This window comes from Scophthalmus maximus, chromosome 11 (genome assembly GCF_022379125.1).
Source record: "Scophthalmus maximus strain ysfricsl-2021 chromosome 11, ASM2237912v1, whole genome shotgun sequence".
NCBI lineage: Eukaryota > Metazoa > Chordata > Actinopteri > Pleuronectiformes > Scophthalmidae > Scophthalmus > Scophthalmus maximus.
The window spans coordinates 18,861,137-18,878,636 of record NC_061525.1 but is presented as its reverse complement, the minus strand read 5'-3'; the positions used below and the strand labels follow the sequence as shown (position 1 = coordinate 18,878,636).

The following is a 17,500-nucleotide window of genomic DNA, read 5'->3' as shown; positions in this document are numbered from 1 at the left end:
CTGTTTAATTAAATGACAATTGCTGGGTTGATATTGTACTTGAAAATTTCATGAATTCAAACTGCAGTTTAATAACGACACCTCATTTATGTTGCATTGCAGGGCCGAAATCATTCTAGGAAACATTATCAAGAAGAAATGCTGGAGGTAATGGAGATATTAATGTGCTGCTTCATCACCGTGTGAGAGACTGAGGAGGACGATGTGTACAATACTGTGTGTTGCAAGAGGCAGTGTGTGTGTGTGTGTGTGTGTGTGTGTGTGTGTGTGTGTGTGTGTGTGTGTGTGTGTGTGTGTGTGTGTGTGTGTGTGTGTGTGTGTGTGTGTGTGTGTGTGTGTGTGTGTGTGAAAGAAAGAAAAACGAAGGGGATTTACGTTTGGCGGATATGTTAATATTGGGTGGGTTTGTGTGCATGCGTGCGTGCGCGTGTAAGAGACAGCCATGTTGGTATTGAAATGAAAGTGATGCAGTGATATGAGCCACATGCACACAATCGCATTGCATCACGTTCCAGCGGCATGAAATAATTACAGAATAAAAAGACTGCCTGCGGGCAATTTCATTTTCCGCAAATGTCGCTTTATGGAAACATTTAAACGAGCACAGTTTCTTTTTTTTATTATTGATTAACTCATAGGAAACTATGAGGAGAGAGTTACAGTGACATCAAAGGAAATTCAAATGTAAATGTATCCGCACACAGTTATTTCTATATAATTTCATGGTCAGGTAGAATTAGATTACTTGTATTAACTGGAATTTTCCTGAAAACATAATTAATTCTGGTTATAGAAATTATATGAAATACTAGTCTGGGACCCTCTGTAGCAGATGTTTTCCATCCTTTCATGTAATTTCTCAGTTTTTAACATTTATCATAAATGTATTAATGTGGGATAAACCCCTTTAGGTGCACCATCTCGTTTTCGAGGAGGTCCCAAACACGTCCGAATGGTAGACAGTACAAGGGACAATGATAAGGACCAACGCAGCTATAAAAGGGGCCAACAAACGACCTGAAATCAGACAAAACGTACTTAATAACAAAACAGAAAACACAAGAGGCAAGAAAAGAATAAATAGAAAGAAGATTCATCTGTAAATAAATGGGGAATAAAGGAACAGTGCTAGCATCACTGTAAACATAGGTCATACAGGCTACACAGAGAGAAAGTTGGAGTTGATGCGTTTCAAAATAAATTGAAACTGACGAAACATTTCAGAACATTGAACTTGAAAAGTGACCTTTTCAGTGTTCGCTGAAATGAACTGTAAGTAATAACCACTAACTGTAGCAACCAGTAATCCATCCCGTGCACTACAGTAACATCGGTCTCTCTGAGCACGTCGGTGTGAAGCAGAGTAGCTGTGGGGGGGGGGGGGGGGGGGGGGGGCGGCAGTCGACTGCTCCTCTCCTCTCGCTGTGTCGGCTGCTTGCTCCGTCATGATGCGGCTAGGTGTCGTGTCCTGAGCCGACGAGGTTACACCAGTAGGCGGTTCGATGCCGCCGCAGTAAAGACACGCTGAACCTGACATCTCAGTCTCCGAGTGTTAACAGAGAGCGGATTTTATAAGAGGAGTAAAAAAAACAAAAAAAAAAACAGACAGTACTGAAGGAGGCTGGTGCATTTTTTTTTTCTTCCCCTCCCTCCACTTGTTCAGATTCTGTTGGGGGACACGACAGCTCTCCGTGCTGGATAAAACAGCAGCAGGGCAAGTTTCTGCAATCGTCACACGTGACTCAACCCCGCAGATGTTCGTTACAGTTGGACACATCTTGCACAAAGTGTAGTTGAGTTTATCCTTTAAAGGGGCAGCAAGCATTTTTAATCCAATACACTTTTGGTCAAATTCAGCGAAAGACGCTACAACTTATGGGTTTGGGCCTCGTGGTTAAGCCCGTCTGTCTCCCATACGCGAGGCTGCGGGTTTGAGCCCCGACCAATGTAGCTGAGCAATCAACAGCAAACGGTCTTTCTCCAAAATTGCTCACTGCCCCTTTAATGTGATGACAACAGAATTTGTGTTCGCTGTGTGATTTCCGATGCCGGAGCATGTGTGGAGGGCTTGAGATCAGTGGTTGAACAGAGCGCCGGATGTGAGGTGAACTGGGTACGATGAAGAAAAGCAGTCTTGTAAGCGCCCGCGTGGGCAGCAACTCCTGTTGCACTGTACAGCATGTATTACTGATTAGTCCAATAACGTGACATTGGACTAGTGTGCATCAGTGACAGAGATCAGAGTGGTTGAATGTGCTTTTACTTAATGCATTTCATAGAAGAACGAGTAATTATGTATCACTGACTGAGCTGCCCTTTTTTCTTCTCTTCTGTCCTTCTGTATCTTTCTCTGCATTGTCACAGGCGATCCAGCCTGGTCATTACGACTAAACTCTACTGGGGAGGAAAGTACGTGAGGAACTCTCTCTCTCAAATCAGATTATGAACAGTGTGTGATGTGTGATTAATTCAGGAGATCCCTCTCGTAATCAAGGCGTCTTTCACACGAGGGGTCCAAGAGCAAATGACATGCAAACAACGGTTTTGAACTTTTTCTTTTGGTGGATAGAGTTTCCACAATTACTCCATATGTTCTTTCCACCCTTTCCAATCCCCGGGGGAAGTTACCGATAGCCAACAGGGTCAACCAAAGTGATATCCTCCTTCTGTTTTGGCCGCCCAATAGCAGACTATGATGGCAGACAGAGTTACGTAGTGGCAGCGAGGCTACTGAAGATCTAAAAGCAGATTGTGTCATTATTTGTTATCGATTACATGGAGCAAGTATTTTCAGCATATCAAATCTGTAGGCATATTTATAATATTAGTGTAGCCTGCAAACACCAAAGTCTTTATCTTTGTTCTTTTATTTTGGGCAGTTTTTCGTGGCCATTTTTCTCTGGTTACATCCTGAGCGATGTCATGTCACATAAAGTAACAACCAACACAATGACCAGATCCTGCGGACTTCAGAGAGAGGGAACGGGGATAAAGAAATCTGCTCACACACACACACAAACACACACACACTCCTCTTAAGACCATCCCCTGGGACTGAAGATAAGGGCGAAGTTATTGTCCGTCCTGAGCGTTCCTTAATTATTGTCAGGGAGGTTCAGTTCTCCATTTCTTGAGTTTGAATACACAATGATGGCGAACAGTTGAAAGCACACCGACCCATTTGACCTAAAACACCCTAATATGCACAAGTACATATATTATGTCACACAGCAGGGTTTCTGTAAGTGTCATGAATAATTTACTCTAAGGGGTTTCCACATACGTGATTAATTCCCAGGAAGTTCAGATGATGTAAAAGTCACTCGCCCAAAAGCGAACGAAAGACTGAAAGGAATGAAGTGGTGCCCGCGATCACCAACACAGACTTACAGAGCAACTTACCACTGGTTTGTGTTTGTTCTTTGTCAAATCAGAGCAGAGACGGAGAGAGGATTGTCAAGGAAACACATTATTGAAGGTATACACACACACACACACATGCAAAGAACAAAACAGCAACTCCAGACGTTTCGTTTCTCACTTCCACAGTTTGTCATTGTGTCGATTCAATCCCTTTCTACTACGTCAACCTTTGCATCTCTCCGTCCCCCAGGGCTGAAAGGATCTCTACAGCGGATGCAGTTGGAGTACGTGGATGTAGTTTTTGCCAACCGCCCAGACAGCAATACTCCCATGGAGGGTGAGTCGGCCAATCAACATTTAACTCTATCCTTAGTGATGCTTCTTAGTATTTAACTGGCGCTATATGCTACTTCGTCCTACGGCACTGGAAGAACAACGCATAAAACATCCATCCATCCTCTATACTGCTAACCCTTTGAGCGTCGCAGCTGGTCGGGGCTGGAGCCGGTCCCAGCTGACATTGTGGCGAGAGGCGGGGTTCACCCCGGACAAGTCGCCAGTCCGTGACCACGTGCATGAAACAGAATTTAAAAACAAACTTTTGGGATCGATTTGTGTTGCTGTTGGGGGACTGGGAGGAGGGGTAGTAGATATTAAACTCGAGACCGAGGACACCAAATATAATGAGTCCAGACAAAGTCTTGGCCTGAAGCACGATCTTTGAATCTTGTCAGCACAATGTTTTTCATGCAGAGGACATTCCAGAGCTATAGCCGTAGCCAATGGGGTCAGAGCCCAGTGTTGCTCCGGCACATCTGCTCGTCACTACAGTCCAAGTGAGGCGAAGCAATCCTTTAATTCATTACCAAGGAGTTGCTTATCGATGTACATATTAGCAGTAGTCTGGGTCCTCGTTAGTCTTTATAAATTACTTGAGTTCCAATGCATTATTCAGGTTTAGCCAATTACCAGTGGTTTTACTCTTAGTACCTTATTACTTAGCGTTAACACCGAATCAATATGTGATTTAGGCACTGGCTTTTTCTCCTGCTTTACTGTGTTGTTACTCTCCTTTTAATTATAGTTAATTAAGCCTAATAAAGCTGTCCAGATAGTCTGGATAAGATTAATATGACAACGAAAATGTAACTGTGACATGACAGTTTGCGTCCGTTAAGGCAGAATTTTATTTTTTGTATTTTATATTCCCCCTCATCCCTCATCCCCTTATAGACTCCTGCCACCCTTCAAACACAGTTTACTTTCCCCCAGCTGGTCATTTCCTCATCGCCAGTCCTTCCTCAGATTAGTTTTGCACTCCGTCTTCTTCTTTTCGCTCTTGTTATGTTGGCTGGAAAATTGAGACGAGTAGCATTTAAAATGTTGAGCGCAGCTCGTTGCCAAGGACGCAGCGGGCCGGGTGGCAGGGGGGCCGGGGCGGGAGCTGGAGAGGAGGACATAGGAGTAATAAGAGACCTGGAAAGAGACAGGCAATTGCTTACTGGTCGTAGTAGTGTTTTTTCCCCTTGGCAGGATGGTATTTAGTAAGACATCTGTGCTTCAGGTTTTTAATAATCACTAACCTAATTGAAGGGAAAAGGGTCTTTTTGATTATATGCCTTGTGTTTATTTACTCCCTGACTTTTCCGTCTACTTCTTCTTTGCAAAACCTTTTTTCCTCCTTCGCCAAAACTTTTTCCTCGACCGTCTTATCCCACGTATGCCTTTGTCCTGCCAAGAAACCAGTTATGCGGAGTGAAGGACGAGGGGTCGCGCCACGGTGAACGATTGCAGTATAATTGGCGTGAGCGCAGGGCGATGATGAATAACCTCGATGAAGGTCCTCATCGGAGGTTTTTGCCGGCCCCCGACTCTCGCGGTCGGCAGTGCTGGAGCTAATTGCGTCATTAAAAATGCAGCGGCTTGAATGTGATCTGAGGGGCTTTCGTGTGTGAGCTTGTTGGATTGCCCCCGCAGTCGCTTGGGACGGGCGACGAGCCGTCAGCAGGTAGGGGAGACTCCCGGGGGCGGGGGACCCCTGCGGAGTTGTTTTTGTTTCAATTGTTTCCCCATCAGTTCCTCGCAGTACTAGAGTCGGGGTTCTTTCGAGGCCACAATTTTTGCGTGAGCTCAGTGTTGCGAACTATTGACTTTTTTCCTAGTTTGACTGTTTGTTTTTTTGGTAATCATGTCTCTCTCTCTGCCTCTCATTGTCTTTCCATGTGGTTTGGTCATTGTCGATTCAGAACACGCTGCCGGCCTCTGGACACCTCACGTCAAGCCTGAGCCTGATGTTCTTTAGTCTCTTCTTTTGTTAAGAGTCGTCCTCTCCTTCAGTCTTAGTGCTGTTTTTCTGCTTCTGAGCATTACAGGCTCACGTTCAAGATTCGTCTCATAATTATGACAAATGCATTAAAAAAAACATGGTTCTTGTAATTAGGCTTGTATTTTACAGATTCCTAGTTGATTTAATAGCTAAAGCAAGTGTCCAACTTCCTCGCTGGCAATAATTTCATCCTCCATTGCTGATATAACTTCAGGACGTCTGACGTCTTTGGTGGCAACATGCCATTAGACATTTTGCCGACATAGTTGCAAGAAGAACGAATAGATTGTAATTTTGGACAACATACATAAATCCATTAAAATTTAAAATGAATGATGAACCTCTACCGAGTGAAGTGGCTTTCAAATCCGAGAAGTAACTGCTTTAAAACAAAAGGAAAACATGCAGCAAGTTCCTTTTGGTTCTACATGCGACAAAGTGCTCTGATTTCAACTTATTTGTTGAATGAATTTTGAACACGTGTAAGGTCGATCCAGCAGGCACGGATGGGTTTTGTTTGTCCTGGTGAGAGGAGCATTTCAGGATAAATATTTCTGTTTATGACATTTATGTTAAGGTTGATACTTTATGTTTTACTAGCAGAATACACTGCGGGGGGGAAAAAACACAGAATTATAATTCAATTGTTTAATGTTGATCCGGCTGACGTGAACATGTGTTTTATGTGTCTCCAGAGATTGTTCGGGCTATGACCTATGTGATCAACCAAGGCATGGCCATGTACTGGGGGACGTCTCGGTGGACGGCCATGGAGATCATGGTAAGCACCATCACAGAGGTGTTAGTGTGAAATTGTGTGTTAGAGATATCATTTATTCATGTAATGTGTGTCATTTGGAGCGAGGATCGCTGCAATAAGAATAGAAAGAAATATTCATGTGGACCATAAAAACGTTGACATAATTTTCGTTGACATAATTTTCCTGTGAGTAGCACTAATTCTGAATTCTGTAAAGAAACAGAATTCAGAATTAGTGCAATGATTTTAAACTTTCCTTGAGTAAGAAGATTGGACTGAAATGAACGTTTACTTCTAATGCAATTTTTCGGGAGACTTTCCTCCCATTAGATCAGATTTCACGTCTCCCTGACGATGGTAAGATCGTCAGGGAGATCTTACCATCGTCAGGGATCACTGCAGCAGGAAATGATCCAGTGATCCTGAGAGCAAACTGTCAAGAAACCATTGACACACTAATTAGGACAAGCACGGCTGATCTCTACAACCTCAACCACTTGTGCCAGTTCATTCAATTCAAATTGAATTCAAATAACTTTTTGTATCCCTTAGGAATTTGTGTAAAAGCACCAGTGCGTAATTCTATTTATTATCTTTGTTCCATCTTGGACACATTGCTCATGCACAGTCCTGGTAATGAACTGTTTTCATCCTTTCCATAACTCTGCCTGGTGTTATCGCCTCTACAGGTGATGTCTGTTTTTGTGTATGTTGTGTCTCTGTCAAGGTATTGCGTATGTTTTGTTCGTTCATAGTGGCAAACCAGTTTCTCCCCGTGGGGATCAATCTTAATCACCTCTTAATCCTATCAGGCCCTCGTGCAAAACGGGAGTAATGAGATGAAAGTTTGAAGAAAGAAGAACTGCTTTTCTAGGAAGTGTGTGTGTTCCCACCATTGCACAGTATCTATCTCTCTGGTTTCTTTATCAGCTCAGCCTGGAAGCAGAGCGCCATGTGTTGATGTCCTCTCTCTGTGATCGCAGTGAAAGGGAACAGATATCTTTGTGGAACACAAGCCCAGATGAAAGCTGTGTAATTTGGAGGGAGGGGGTTTAAACACAGCTTTTCAGTGTACGTGACAAGGCAGCCGTGCGGTGTTCACACACATACGCTTGCACTCAGACACACACACACACACACACACACACACACAAACACACATATATACATGTACATGTATATGTACATGTACACACAGGCTGGCGGCGAATGTCACGGACTGCAGCGCAGAAGGGCAGCTGGTGGTTTGTAAGTGGAGCGATGGCACTGACATAACATTTGCATTTTACAAGCGCGGATAAATCCCCCCCTGCGACCGCTCTGTCCCCCTGACGTGTGTTCCACAGCGGGAAACAGACAAAATACAGTGTTTGAAGACGTAACGTGGTGTTTGTGTGTGTCCTCTGGCATGTGTCCTTGTAGGACAGATGAAAAAAAAAGGCCAGATTAGGGGGTATGTGTGGAAATTTGAATGCGACGCCTCCGAGAGTCATGACAAAGAATATTGATTTGATGATCTTCTGTGAGCCGAGTTTTGCCACGAAGGCTCGCTCTCCCATCTCCTCCCTGGATTCATCACCAACACTTTAATCCCTCCTAATCTCATCATCACCATCTCCTATTCTTTGCTCCCTTTGTGTCTTTTCTTGTCTCTTTTGTGTGTTTCTCTCACTAAAAAGTAAAACTTTTTCTTATCTCTAGGAGGCGTATTCAGTTGCAAGACAGTTTAACCTGATCCCTCCGGTCTGTGAGCAGGCAGAGTATCATCTCTTCCAGAGGGAGAAAGTAGAAGTGCAACTGCCTGAACTCTACCACAAGATCGGCAAGTAGCAGTGGCCCTTTAGTCAAATGTCTGTTTGTCACAAAAAATGTACTTCTTGTCCTGGCACAATGAACGTCCTGTGATCTGAACATCCGTCATCCTCCGACGCATCTCACTTTTTGTTCCTGTTTAACTCCCTACGGTCTCCACGGTGACAGGAGTCGGGGCGATGACGTGGTCACCGCTGGCGTGCGGCATCATCACGGGGAAATATGACAATGGCATTCCTGAGTCCTCCCGGGCCTCCATGAAGGTGAGGACGCTCACTGCGTCGTTATCTGGTGAACAACAGAGCATGAGTCGTAGTGGAGGCAGTGATCTGAAACAGATTTTACTGAAATCTTCGTCATATCCACTTCAATTGGTGATATCATGAACCTCTAAGTTCACACGTCGCATCTGGTTTGTTTACACAAACACTGAACTGTATGAGTCATTAAATGAAGTTCTGTCACTTGCGCCTTAGTTAATTCAGTCTTATAGTTGATCAGTACCTAACCCTCCACCTCTTTCTCTTCAATTACTTCCCTTCTCCTGTTCTTGGTCCCAGGTTCTGAATTTACACATTTACTTTGACCGGTTTCATCTGTCTCCATTCTTTTTCCTCATTGTTTCCTCTTCTTTTGTCTCCATCCTCCAGTCGTACCAGTGGCTAAAGGAGAAGATAGTGAGTGAGGATGGAAGGAAGCAGCAGGCCAAGCTGAAAGAGCTGAACCACATCGCAGAGAAGCTGGGCTGCACTCTGCCTCAGCTGGCTGTGGGTACGACTCCTCTGCCCGCCTGCAACTTCCTTAGAATAAGGAATAAGAACAAAACTTTTCCAATCTACTTGAACTGTCTGGGAGGAAGAAAAATATGTATTTAAACTTTAAAAATCAGTGCAGCACTTAAAGGAAGAAGTGGCAGGTAGTAATGTAATGTTCCAATCAGTAGTGAATGGACTCACACCCCAGTTTGTCCCTTAGCCTTTTCGATATGTATAGGGAGTCAGACTAAAAGCTCAGGTTTCTTGCGGCGTCTGTTTATAAGACAAGGAAAAGCAGCGGTGCGCCATCGAGTGGTGAACCGTGTGAACATCAACCTCTGTGTCTCTTCCAGCGTGGTGCCTAAGAAATGAAGGAGTGAGCTCAGTCCTTCTGGGAACATCCAACCCTGAACAGCTCACAGAGAACCTCGGGGCCATACAGGTGGGAACATGCAGGGACACGCGTCACACACTGCTGTTTTTAGCTGCGTTTCCTCGACTGCATCCTCCACTATCGCCCGGCTCTGTTGACTTCTGGATCAAAAACCTAGGCCTATAATGTAACGCCTGAATGTTCCAGAAATGTTCCTGCTGTTGTGAATGTGTCTCCCTTGGACAATCTCCTGCTGCGTTCTTCATGTGTGAACGGCGAACCCCAGAAAATGTCCGGACCTAATTTTCGAGACACTTTTATGTCTGAAACAGCTCATGTCTCACTTCCAGACATATTCAGGTTTGCGCTCTCTCTCTCTCTCTCTCTCTCTCTCTTTGACCCAGGTCCTTCCTAAGATGACCTCTCACGTGGTGTCTGATATCGACCATATCCTGGGCAACCGGCCGTACAGTAAGAAGGAGTACCGCTCTTAGACCAGGCTGGCGTTCCACCGCGAGGTCAGCTGTACCTACCTGCTTCACCATACCGCTACCATGGGCCCACAGTTCAATGTTTAAAAAGTCCACGGTCCTCTCCTTGGGCCCCACTCAGCTCCAGCCCACTTCCGCCTGGAACAGACAGCTCGGCCTCTCGCCCAGCGTTGCATCTCTGTTCTGGGACTTGTACCTGCTCAGATCCGCTCCACCAGGTTCGTCTCAGGTCCAGTCCCGCTCAGCCGGCCAAGAAATGCTTAACAAAGTCAGCTTTTTGCAGCCTCAAACGCAACCTAATCCATTTTGTGTGAATCAATACTTTGTGCTGTGTTGCCCTGTTCTGCACAGGCCAATTAAAAGATATTACCCACGTTCCAATTCAGATCCAGTGCCATGCTGACGTCATTCCGAGCACCCCATCCCAGCTCAGCTCCGTCCAGGGGCCTCATTTATAAATTTAATCAAGCGAGGCAGTATCTCAACTGAAATGAGATGGCAGGTTATTGCAACTACAGCTAATTATTTTCAGAGATGGCCAACTTCACGGTCACTTGCAAGTTGGAAGATGAAAAGAAGTGCAGGTGTTTTTAAAATAACAGTGCCTTGCATCTTAATAGTAGCTGGTGCGTGTGACCGGTCCGTTACTCGTCCACCTTCCCACTCACATTCTCCCGACTCACCCGACGACCAAGACCATCACGTCTCAAACGTTCCCTATCTAATGTCCAGACTTCCGCCCACAAGTAATTTCATTTGAGCACAAAATGTATATTGAGCACATGTTTAGTTTATGAGAATTACTGTACCATAGCTGTATAGATGCAGTTCATGCAAGCGCCTTAGACTTATACACCAGAGGTTCCTCAGGAATGTGGACGCGAAGAAGTTGTGTTGATCGGTTTTTTCCTTGAATTGCAACTCAGCAAAGCAAATTTCTATCGTGAGATCAAATGTTTTGGATGTTTTCCCTTGAAACGTGAAGATTGGCAATGATAAGGTGGCCTGCTTATAATTCCTTTATGAACGAGGCCTCAACTAACTAGTTCCCTTGTTGGCTTGAATTAGCTGCTTTCAATCTCTTTACCAAATGTATCCAGTCCTGTATTCAGATACGTACCGAGTAGTATTCAGGAGATATTATGAGGCTGCAAATCCTGAGCATATTAACCAACAGATGCATGTTTCCCCGTCTAATGTCTGCCTCTCTTTTCTACAAAGCACACAATTAAACAACAGAACAGGAGTTTGATCGAAAACGATGCGAGCTTGTGTACTGTCCATGAGCCCCTGTGAAGCAGAGGATTGTGGGATATTGAGTGTCCGTTGGCCTGTAGGGGAGAGAGTGAAGCATGTCGCCCCCATGTGGTCAATCTGAGGAAACATTCCTACTACTTCTCTCTCAGTCTGCGTTCATTATGGACTTGTCATCTTTCTTGCCTGTGAACTCAACCTGCATCGCTGATTGCCTCTATGAAACTTGCAGATATTGTCTTCTGCATATAACAAAAATCTATACGATCAAAGGATGACTGACCTCCCTGGCGGTCATCATTATAATAACTGCAAAAAACTTGCTTGTTAATGGACAGGTGTTTGGGACGTGGCAAAGATATTTATTCTAGAGTAGATAACAAATATGAAATTTATTTTGACATTTTGAGATACTGTTTTTTGTTTGAAGATGTTAAATGTACATAAGATGTTAAGGCATACCCTGTAACATAAGCAAAAACACAAAGAATCCTCTCTTGCATACGAGGACTTCACTGTACTGTATGGCTGATATATAAATAACATGTACATAGAGTTATTTTGCTGCTCCTCTGCAGTGTCACTGCATGGGGTCGCAGTGTTCGGATCTGCTCTTCATACCATCCTTCTCCTCCAGACGGATATTTTATATGCCGCCATCTTTGTAAGGCGCAATGGTTCATTTATTTAAATTTTTGCATAAGTCAGATTATGGAATCTGTTATGGTATGGCATTATTTAAAGAAATAAGAAATAAGTGATGAGCTAAAAGCATTGTGTAACGACCTAACCTTGACTCTTTTTCATCTGGAAAACAAGCCATCAGCAGACATGTTGGCTGGGTTCCGGCCCAATCACTGTTTCGTCCTCGGTGCACACACACATTTTTGTTGACTGGCAGCACAAACACCATCCCAGGTTTTAATCAAAGGAAATCTCAGTCAATTACGTCTATTTATACCTTTGCCAAAAACACATTGGAACAAACTTCAATGAGCAGCGATCGGCTCATGGTTAATTTAAAGTAGTCTGGCCTTGACAGATGAACCAGCTTCCTCGTGACTATTTGCTTCGGCTTGGTGGTGAATGCAAAAGGAGGGTGGCCTGACTGACCGTTGTAAATCAAAAGGATAGCCAGACACAAAAATCATCCAGAAAAGCATTTTTTTTTTTGCCTTTAAGAGTTATTACTTACACCTGTTTAATATTTTCAAGAGGTGGATAATGTGTGTTCTATATAGTGAACGAGTAATTGGTAATTGGTCAGTGGATATTTGCCTTTTGAGTCAAATCAGTTTAATTTCCTTCTAAACTGGTGAAAGGTGTGATATCACACGTCAGTGGTTTTCTTTGTCCTTTTGTGCAAGTGACCATGTTGGACCGTAGCCTGTCGGTGAGTGTGGAGACGTCCTCACCTGACAGAGTGCCTTGACGTGAGTCCCGCTACAGGAAAATCATTCAGGGATGTCTTTAATTATGAGTTGTTACATGGTGATTGGATGTTGTCCTAAAACAAAAAAAAACAACACGCAAGAGTAGAGGAATATTCCTACAGTTCCCTATGTTATTAGATTGCCCAGTCTACAATAAATGTATTACCTCATTTGGACAGAAACTTAATATGAAATATAGATTTACTCATTGGCAGATGCTTTTGTCCAAAGCGACCTACAACTGGAAGTGTAAACTTCCTGGAATTGTCGTCTTTGCCGATGGAGGCCGAGCCTACGGCTTCTTACAGCATCTTATGACAACGGCTTTGTTCTATCTTGGCCTCTCTTTAAGCTGAATCCCTGAAATTCTTACTGGAACAATATCCTCTCCTTCAACCTCCCATTTACTTCACGAAACAACTGTTTTAATTCAGGAAACAAACTCTAGAGGGAAAATAGTATTGAACTTTGGGTTCCAATAAAAGTGGTGTTATTTATTGAGTAAATACAGTGATAATATGGAGAAACTGGACATAAACCTGGAACTGGGATAGAATAGAACTGGGACTGTGAGTACTGCCCTTTTTTTTATTTGTCTTCTCAATTTGTTTTCATCATCAGTTCCACAACCTTGGAAAAAGGCCAAAGGTCAAAATGGAACAGTAGTAGAAGCAATCATCCTTTGGCAGAATCCAGATAACATTAGATGTCCTACAATGTGTCACATTAGCTTGATCTCATTTAAACTCAACCAAAAATCCATTCTGGTCAAAATGTTAAGTATGTAATCTGTTCTACAGATCAATGTTGTCTACAACGCTTAGGCAAAGTTTGTGGATGAAAAAGACTTGAGGGATATTCAGGTTGTTTTTTTTTGTTTTGTTGAGAAGTGACATGCAAACCATCAGTGTATTATTTCCTCCTGAACAGTGGTTCCTTTGTAAATAATCCATATGAAAGTGTGATTATAAATAAATGCATTGCCAATGGAAACAACAGTCTCTTTGACTTTTAACCTGAGGGAGTTAAAAATCATAAGTCTGCACACACACACACTCTGGCTGATTCGACCGGGTCAGGTGGAAAAATGGGGAAACAATGGCAGACATTTATGATGTCACAAAACTCTACAGCAATAATAGTGCATTCATGGGGTGTATAATCGTAATAAGTAATTCCAGACTGGGAAAATTCACGTGAATGACAACTCAAGTAGGTACAACTCGGTGAGTCAGCACAAGCTTTGCTACAAGTCTCCAAGTTGCTGAAGACATATGCAGAAACATGGCGGAAGAAAGAGCGTTTGGTTGATGGTAAGAGCTTTTGATTAATGGTGCAAATTTACATACTGCGCATTACTTTTTGGCTAACTCATTTATAAAATGGTAGTAAGTTGTAATGATTAGTTAGCAGGTTAAATGAAACGTGTAGAGCATAAGTAAACCTGGTTGCTTTATTTGTTACAAAAAACAGAAGACAGACCTGGAGAAGCACCCTCCAGACATTTGATCATGAATTTCATGAAGTTGAAATGTGATATTCCAGACCCCCATTTATACCCCATTCCTAAGATAGGTGAAAAACAACATTCTGTATACCCCCTTTTTTAACCCACTTCCTACCCAACCCCACCCCGTTACCCCTCATCCCTTCTGCTCTCCCCTGTTCTTCCTTTACTTGGAGCCGGTGGAAAGCAAGGCGATGAGTCCCGAGGAGGCACTGATTGACAGAATGTAGTTGCTGGAAAAAAAAAGTGGGTTAAGGCAAAAAATGGGAATAAAGACAATGCTGGATGACAAGTCATGTATCAGATTGAAACTATTAAACTGAAGAATTTGTGTGGGGACGTGCAGCAACTACTGTGCGCATTGTGTCATAACCTTGACTGCACTTATTCGGTTTAAAGACAGGCACCATGTAAAGACCACCATATGATGACTGATAATGCAGTAGGTGTAAAGTTTGTGACTTATCTCCTCTTCCAACTTTTGATAACATTGAGAGCATCCACACAGCGAACAGCTGTGCGATGTGATCTTGCATGTGGAAAAGGGCCGAGTGACTTATGACTGAAAGGATACACGGTGGGGTTGAAGTTCTTCAGCAAGAAGAAGGAGGCGACGATGACGAGGACCAGGAAGAGGGTGTTGTTGTAGAAGATGGAGAAGGTGGTGGCCTCGTAGTCAGCGACCTCATTCTTCTTCCACAGGATCCTGAAGATAAGAGAGAAAACAACATGTCAATCCCCTTTCATAACCGTGGACCAACACAATCCATATTTTGTCTTAGGAAACTGGCTCATAAGCTAAACATGGTATTTTGTCTCATCACTGTTGAGGCCATTTAGTGGGCAGACATCTTACATTCAAGCTCTATGCACATGTACTGTACGTCTATAACACTACTCAATACACTTGACCCAGTGAGTTTGTCAGAGCCAACTTTCAGGAATGACTCTACAGACGGTGGGGGCATCACCTCTCGTCTTTCTCCTTGCGGGACATCTTGCGGTTGTCTGCCTCGGACAACTTCCTGGTTACCTCCTTGGAAACGGCATCCTCACGCTTCTGGGCAACTCTGGAGGACCGACAGAAAATGGGAGTCAGTGAGAGGGTTATTTTTTACTCGTACTTGGAAGCAAAGTTGTAAAATCTCAGAGTTGTTGTTACAAGGTACTTTATTCATCCAACAGTTTGAAATGTACTGACGTCAATATTTCATAGTATCGTCCAGTGACTACAAAACCAATCATCTATAAGTGCTTGGGAATACAATAAATGCAGTATCCTGTGTGTGAGACTATTCATCCTAGTCGACACATGCCAAGTGTCTTTTCCGACTTACTTGTGCTTGAGAACAAACTTGACGTTCTTGTAGGCGAAGGCCACCAGGTAGGTGCTGACCAGAGTCATGACTCCATACAACACTGCAGACTGGACGAGGTCCATGTGCCAAATCCTCCAAAAGAGCCCTGGGACAGACAGAAAGTCCAACCACACGGTTTGTAAAATGACAATGACGCGAAGGCAAGTTGGTGACTGTGCAGGGTGTCAAATGTATCTTCATCCAGTAACCAAGATCAAAACATACTCAACTGAGCATCCATTCTCTCATACTTTTCAAAAGGTCGTTTTTGTTAAAGGAGTGTAACTTTACCCTGCGCAGACATAAGCTATGTTAGCATGCACAAGCTTTCTGCTTTGCGGCACAGATTTATTATGATCTCTTAACTCTCTGAAACACTACGTGGTGTTAGAAAACGCACTATAGCGTCTGTGATCATTTCATTAATCGATCAGTTTTCCCAGTTTCCCCTGCTCCACTGAATCACTGTTAGCTGAGCTGAGCTAAGCTAGCTAGCAGCAGCCGGTACTCACAGATGGGGATGGCAGAGACGATGAGCGCGTTTCCGTAAAACAGCGCGGTGGACTTGGCCGAGAGGTTTCTGCTGAAGTCCTGGAGGAGAAGGTCTTCCTCCGACTGCTGCTTGCTGCTGCCTTTGGGAGCCATGTCTGCGTCGGGGACTGCCGGTCTGTCTGCTGCTCAGCTCTCTAGGCAAGAAGACCTGACACGTCGGTGTAGTGGCAGAAGAGGGACGCGTCAGCATAAACCCGGAAATACGACGGCTCTCTTCTTCTTCTCTGGTTACGCGGTAAAAATGGACGTTTCTGTTTGATGCTGCCCCCTGCAGGGAGATAGGGACACTGCAGCTGTAACACCGCCTGCACAATTTCATTTCACGTGTCAGTTCACAACTAAACATCTTTTTTTTTATACCTCACTTTCCTCTTGGTTCGATTTGCAATCTTTGCGAGTTTTACATCTTCTATTTCTACAAGTGTCTTTCAAACTTAGGCTCTGTCCTTATGGAATAATGTGTAAAGGAAAGGTGTATACCATCTGCTTACTCAAAACATATAATAATAATATTAATAATAATAATAATAATAATAATAATAATACATTTAATTTATAGAGCACTTTTCATTGCTAAAACAATCTCAAAGTATACAAGCATATGTATACTTGACATTTATGAAACAATGGATTACTAAATGGGTCAAAGGGTTCAGTGGAAAAACAGTAAATAAGTCTTGCTTGAAAGTCACAAAAGACACAAAATGATTTTCGAAAAATAGTCACTGAATGACCACGAAGATAAAGCACAGCAAAACCACCAAAAAGAGGTAAAAACAATATGTAGAACTACCACAAAAATAAAAAGGGAAATGAAACAAGTGTGACTACGCACAAAACGGGAAAGAGGAATGCAAAATATTCGTGACAGCATCTCTCTTTGTCCCAGAAAGATTATAGGCCATTTTATTAGTTATAGCAAGATATCACAGAAATTAAGGGGAAATGCAAATGCTTCCTAACCAAACAAACACATGTACAACCAAACAACAACAAAAACTTCTAGAAATCCCCCCAAAATTCTATGGAGAAACTTAAATTTGATTTGGACCACTAAGCTTTTTTTTTTTTTTTTTGTTTTTTTTTTTACAATTTTATGATAAGGATATGAAACACCAAATGTTTGGTTCCTCTTTTCTGCAGAATCCTTGCTTCTTCATGAATCATGCTCACTGCCCCACCACGCCACATTGTACAGTCACATCACTACATTTATTTGAACATGCCACGCTCCAGTATAAATTACTTTGACAAAATAAATTCCGTCCACGGTTGCACAGCCGCCGGCGCCAAACTGTCATCCATTTCATCTTCACCTTCCTCTCTGGAGGCGCTTCATTAAAGGCTGTTTTCTTACCAGTAATCTTTTGGAAATTTGACTATGGGTAATGAAGCCGAACTCTGAGAACCAAATACTGTCACATGAAAGAGAATCTGATGATTTGATGAATAAGATAATTCATCAAGATAAGTTCCTCTATAGAGCTACTGCAACTAGGTGCAGAGATCAACCTCC

The 17,500-nt window shown here is 43.2% G+C and overlaps 2 protein-coding genes across 4 annotated transcripts in view; one reads left to right on the top strand and one right to left on the bottom strand.

The window, feature by feature from the left end:
• The window catches only part of kcnab1a (potassium voltage-gated channel subfamily A regulatory beta subunit 1a), a 75,580-nt gene extending 61,866 nt beyond the window's left edge, over window positions 1–13,714 (top strand). For 2 of the 3 annotated variants that reach the window (XM_035623318.2, XM_035623320.2), the window contains exons 5-14: window positions 103–147; window positions 2,365–2,409; window positions 3,435–3,478; window positions 3,614–3,700; window positions 6,385–6,470; window positions 8,151–8,271; window positions 8,430–8,524; window positions 8,912–9,032; window positions 9,370–9,458; window positions 9,794–13,714. In XM_035623318.2, coding sequence (XP_035479211.2) covers window positions 103–147; window positions 2,365–2,409; window positions 3,435–3,478; window positions 3,614–3,700; window positions 6,385–6,470; window positions 8,151–8,271; window positions 8,430–8,524; window positions 8,912–9,032; window positions 9,370–9,458; window positions 9,794–9,883 — 823 coding nt within the window. In that variant the 3' untranslated portion in view covers window positions 9,884–13,714. Of the gene's footprint in view, window positions 1–102; window positions 148–2,364; window positions 2,410–3,434; window positions 3,701–6,384; window positions 6,471–8,150; window positions 8,272–8,429; window positions 8,525–8,911; window positions 9,033–9,369; window positions 9,459–9,793 lie in introns of all 3 variants that reach the window. The other variant, XM_047335722.1, reaches the window with a different exon arrangement.
• A 292-nt stretch (window positions 13,715–14,006) lies between these two features.
• On the bottom strand, window positions 14,007–16,178 carry ssr3 (signal sequence receptor, gamma). The gene is made up of 5 exons (XM_035623321.2): window positions 15,945–16,178; window positions 15,412–15,538; window positions 15,046–15,144; window positions 14,649–14,780; window positions 14,007–14,307 (listed from the first exon to the last, which is right to left on the bottom strand). Exons 1-5 carry the CDS (start codon window positions 16,075–16,077, stop codon window positions 14,241–14,243), a joined length of 558 nt encoding a protein of 185 aa, XP_035479214.1. The 5' UTR covers window positions 16,078–16,178; the 3' UTR covers window positions 14,007–14,240.
• Between the last annotated feature and the right edge of the window lie 1,322 nt (window positions 16,179–17,500).

Excerpts from the sequence above, each read along its gene's own strand:
- ssr3 (XM_035623321.2), bottom strand. The coding sequence starts at position 16,077 with ATGGCTCCCAAAGGCAGCAGCAAGCAGCAGTCGGAGGAAGACCTTCTC. Across the intron at positions 14,781-15,045 it reads CGCAAGGAGAAAGACGAGAG|GATCCTGTGGAAGAAGAATG; the intron begins GTGATGCCCCCA and ends TCTTATCTTCAG. Across the intron at positions 14,308-14,648 it reads AAGAACTTCAACCCCACCGT|CAACTACATTCTGTCAATCA; the intron begins GTATCCTTTCAG and ends TTTTTTTTCCAG.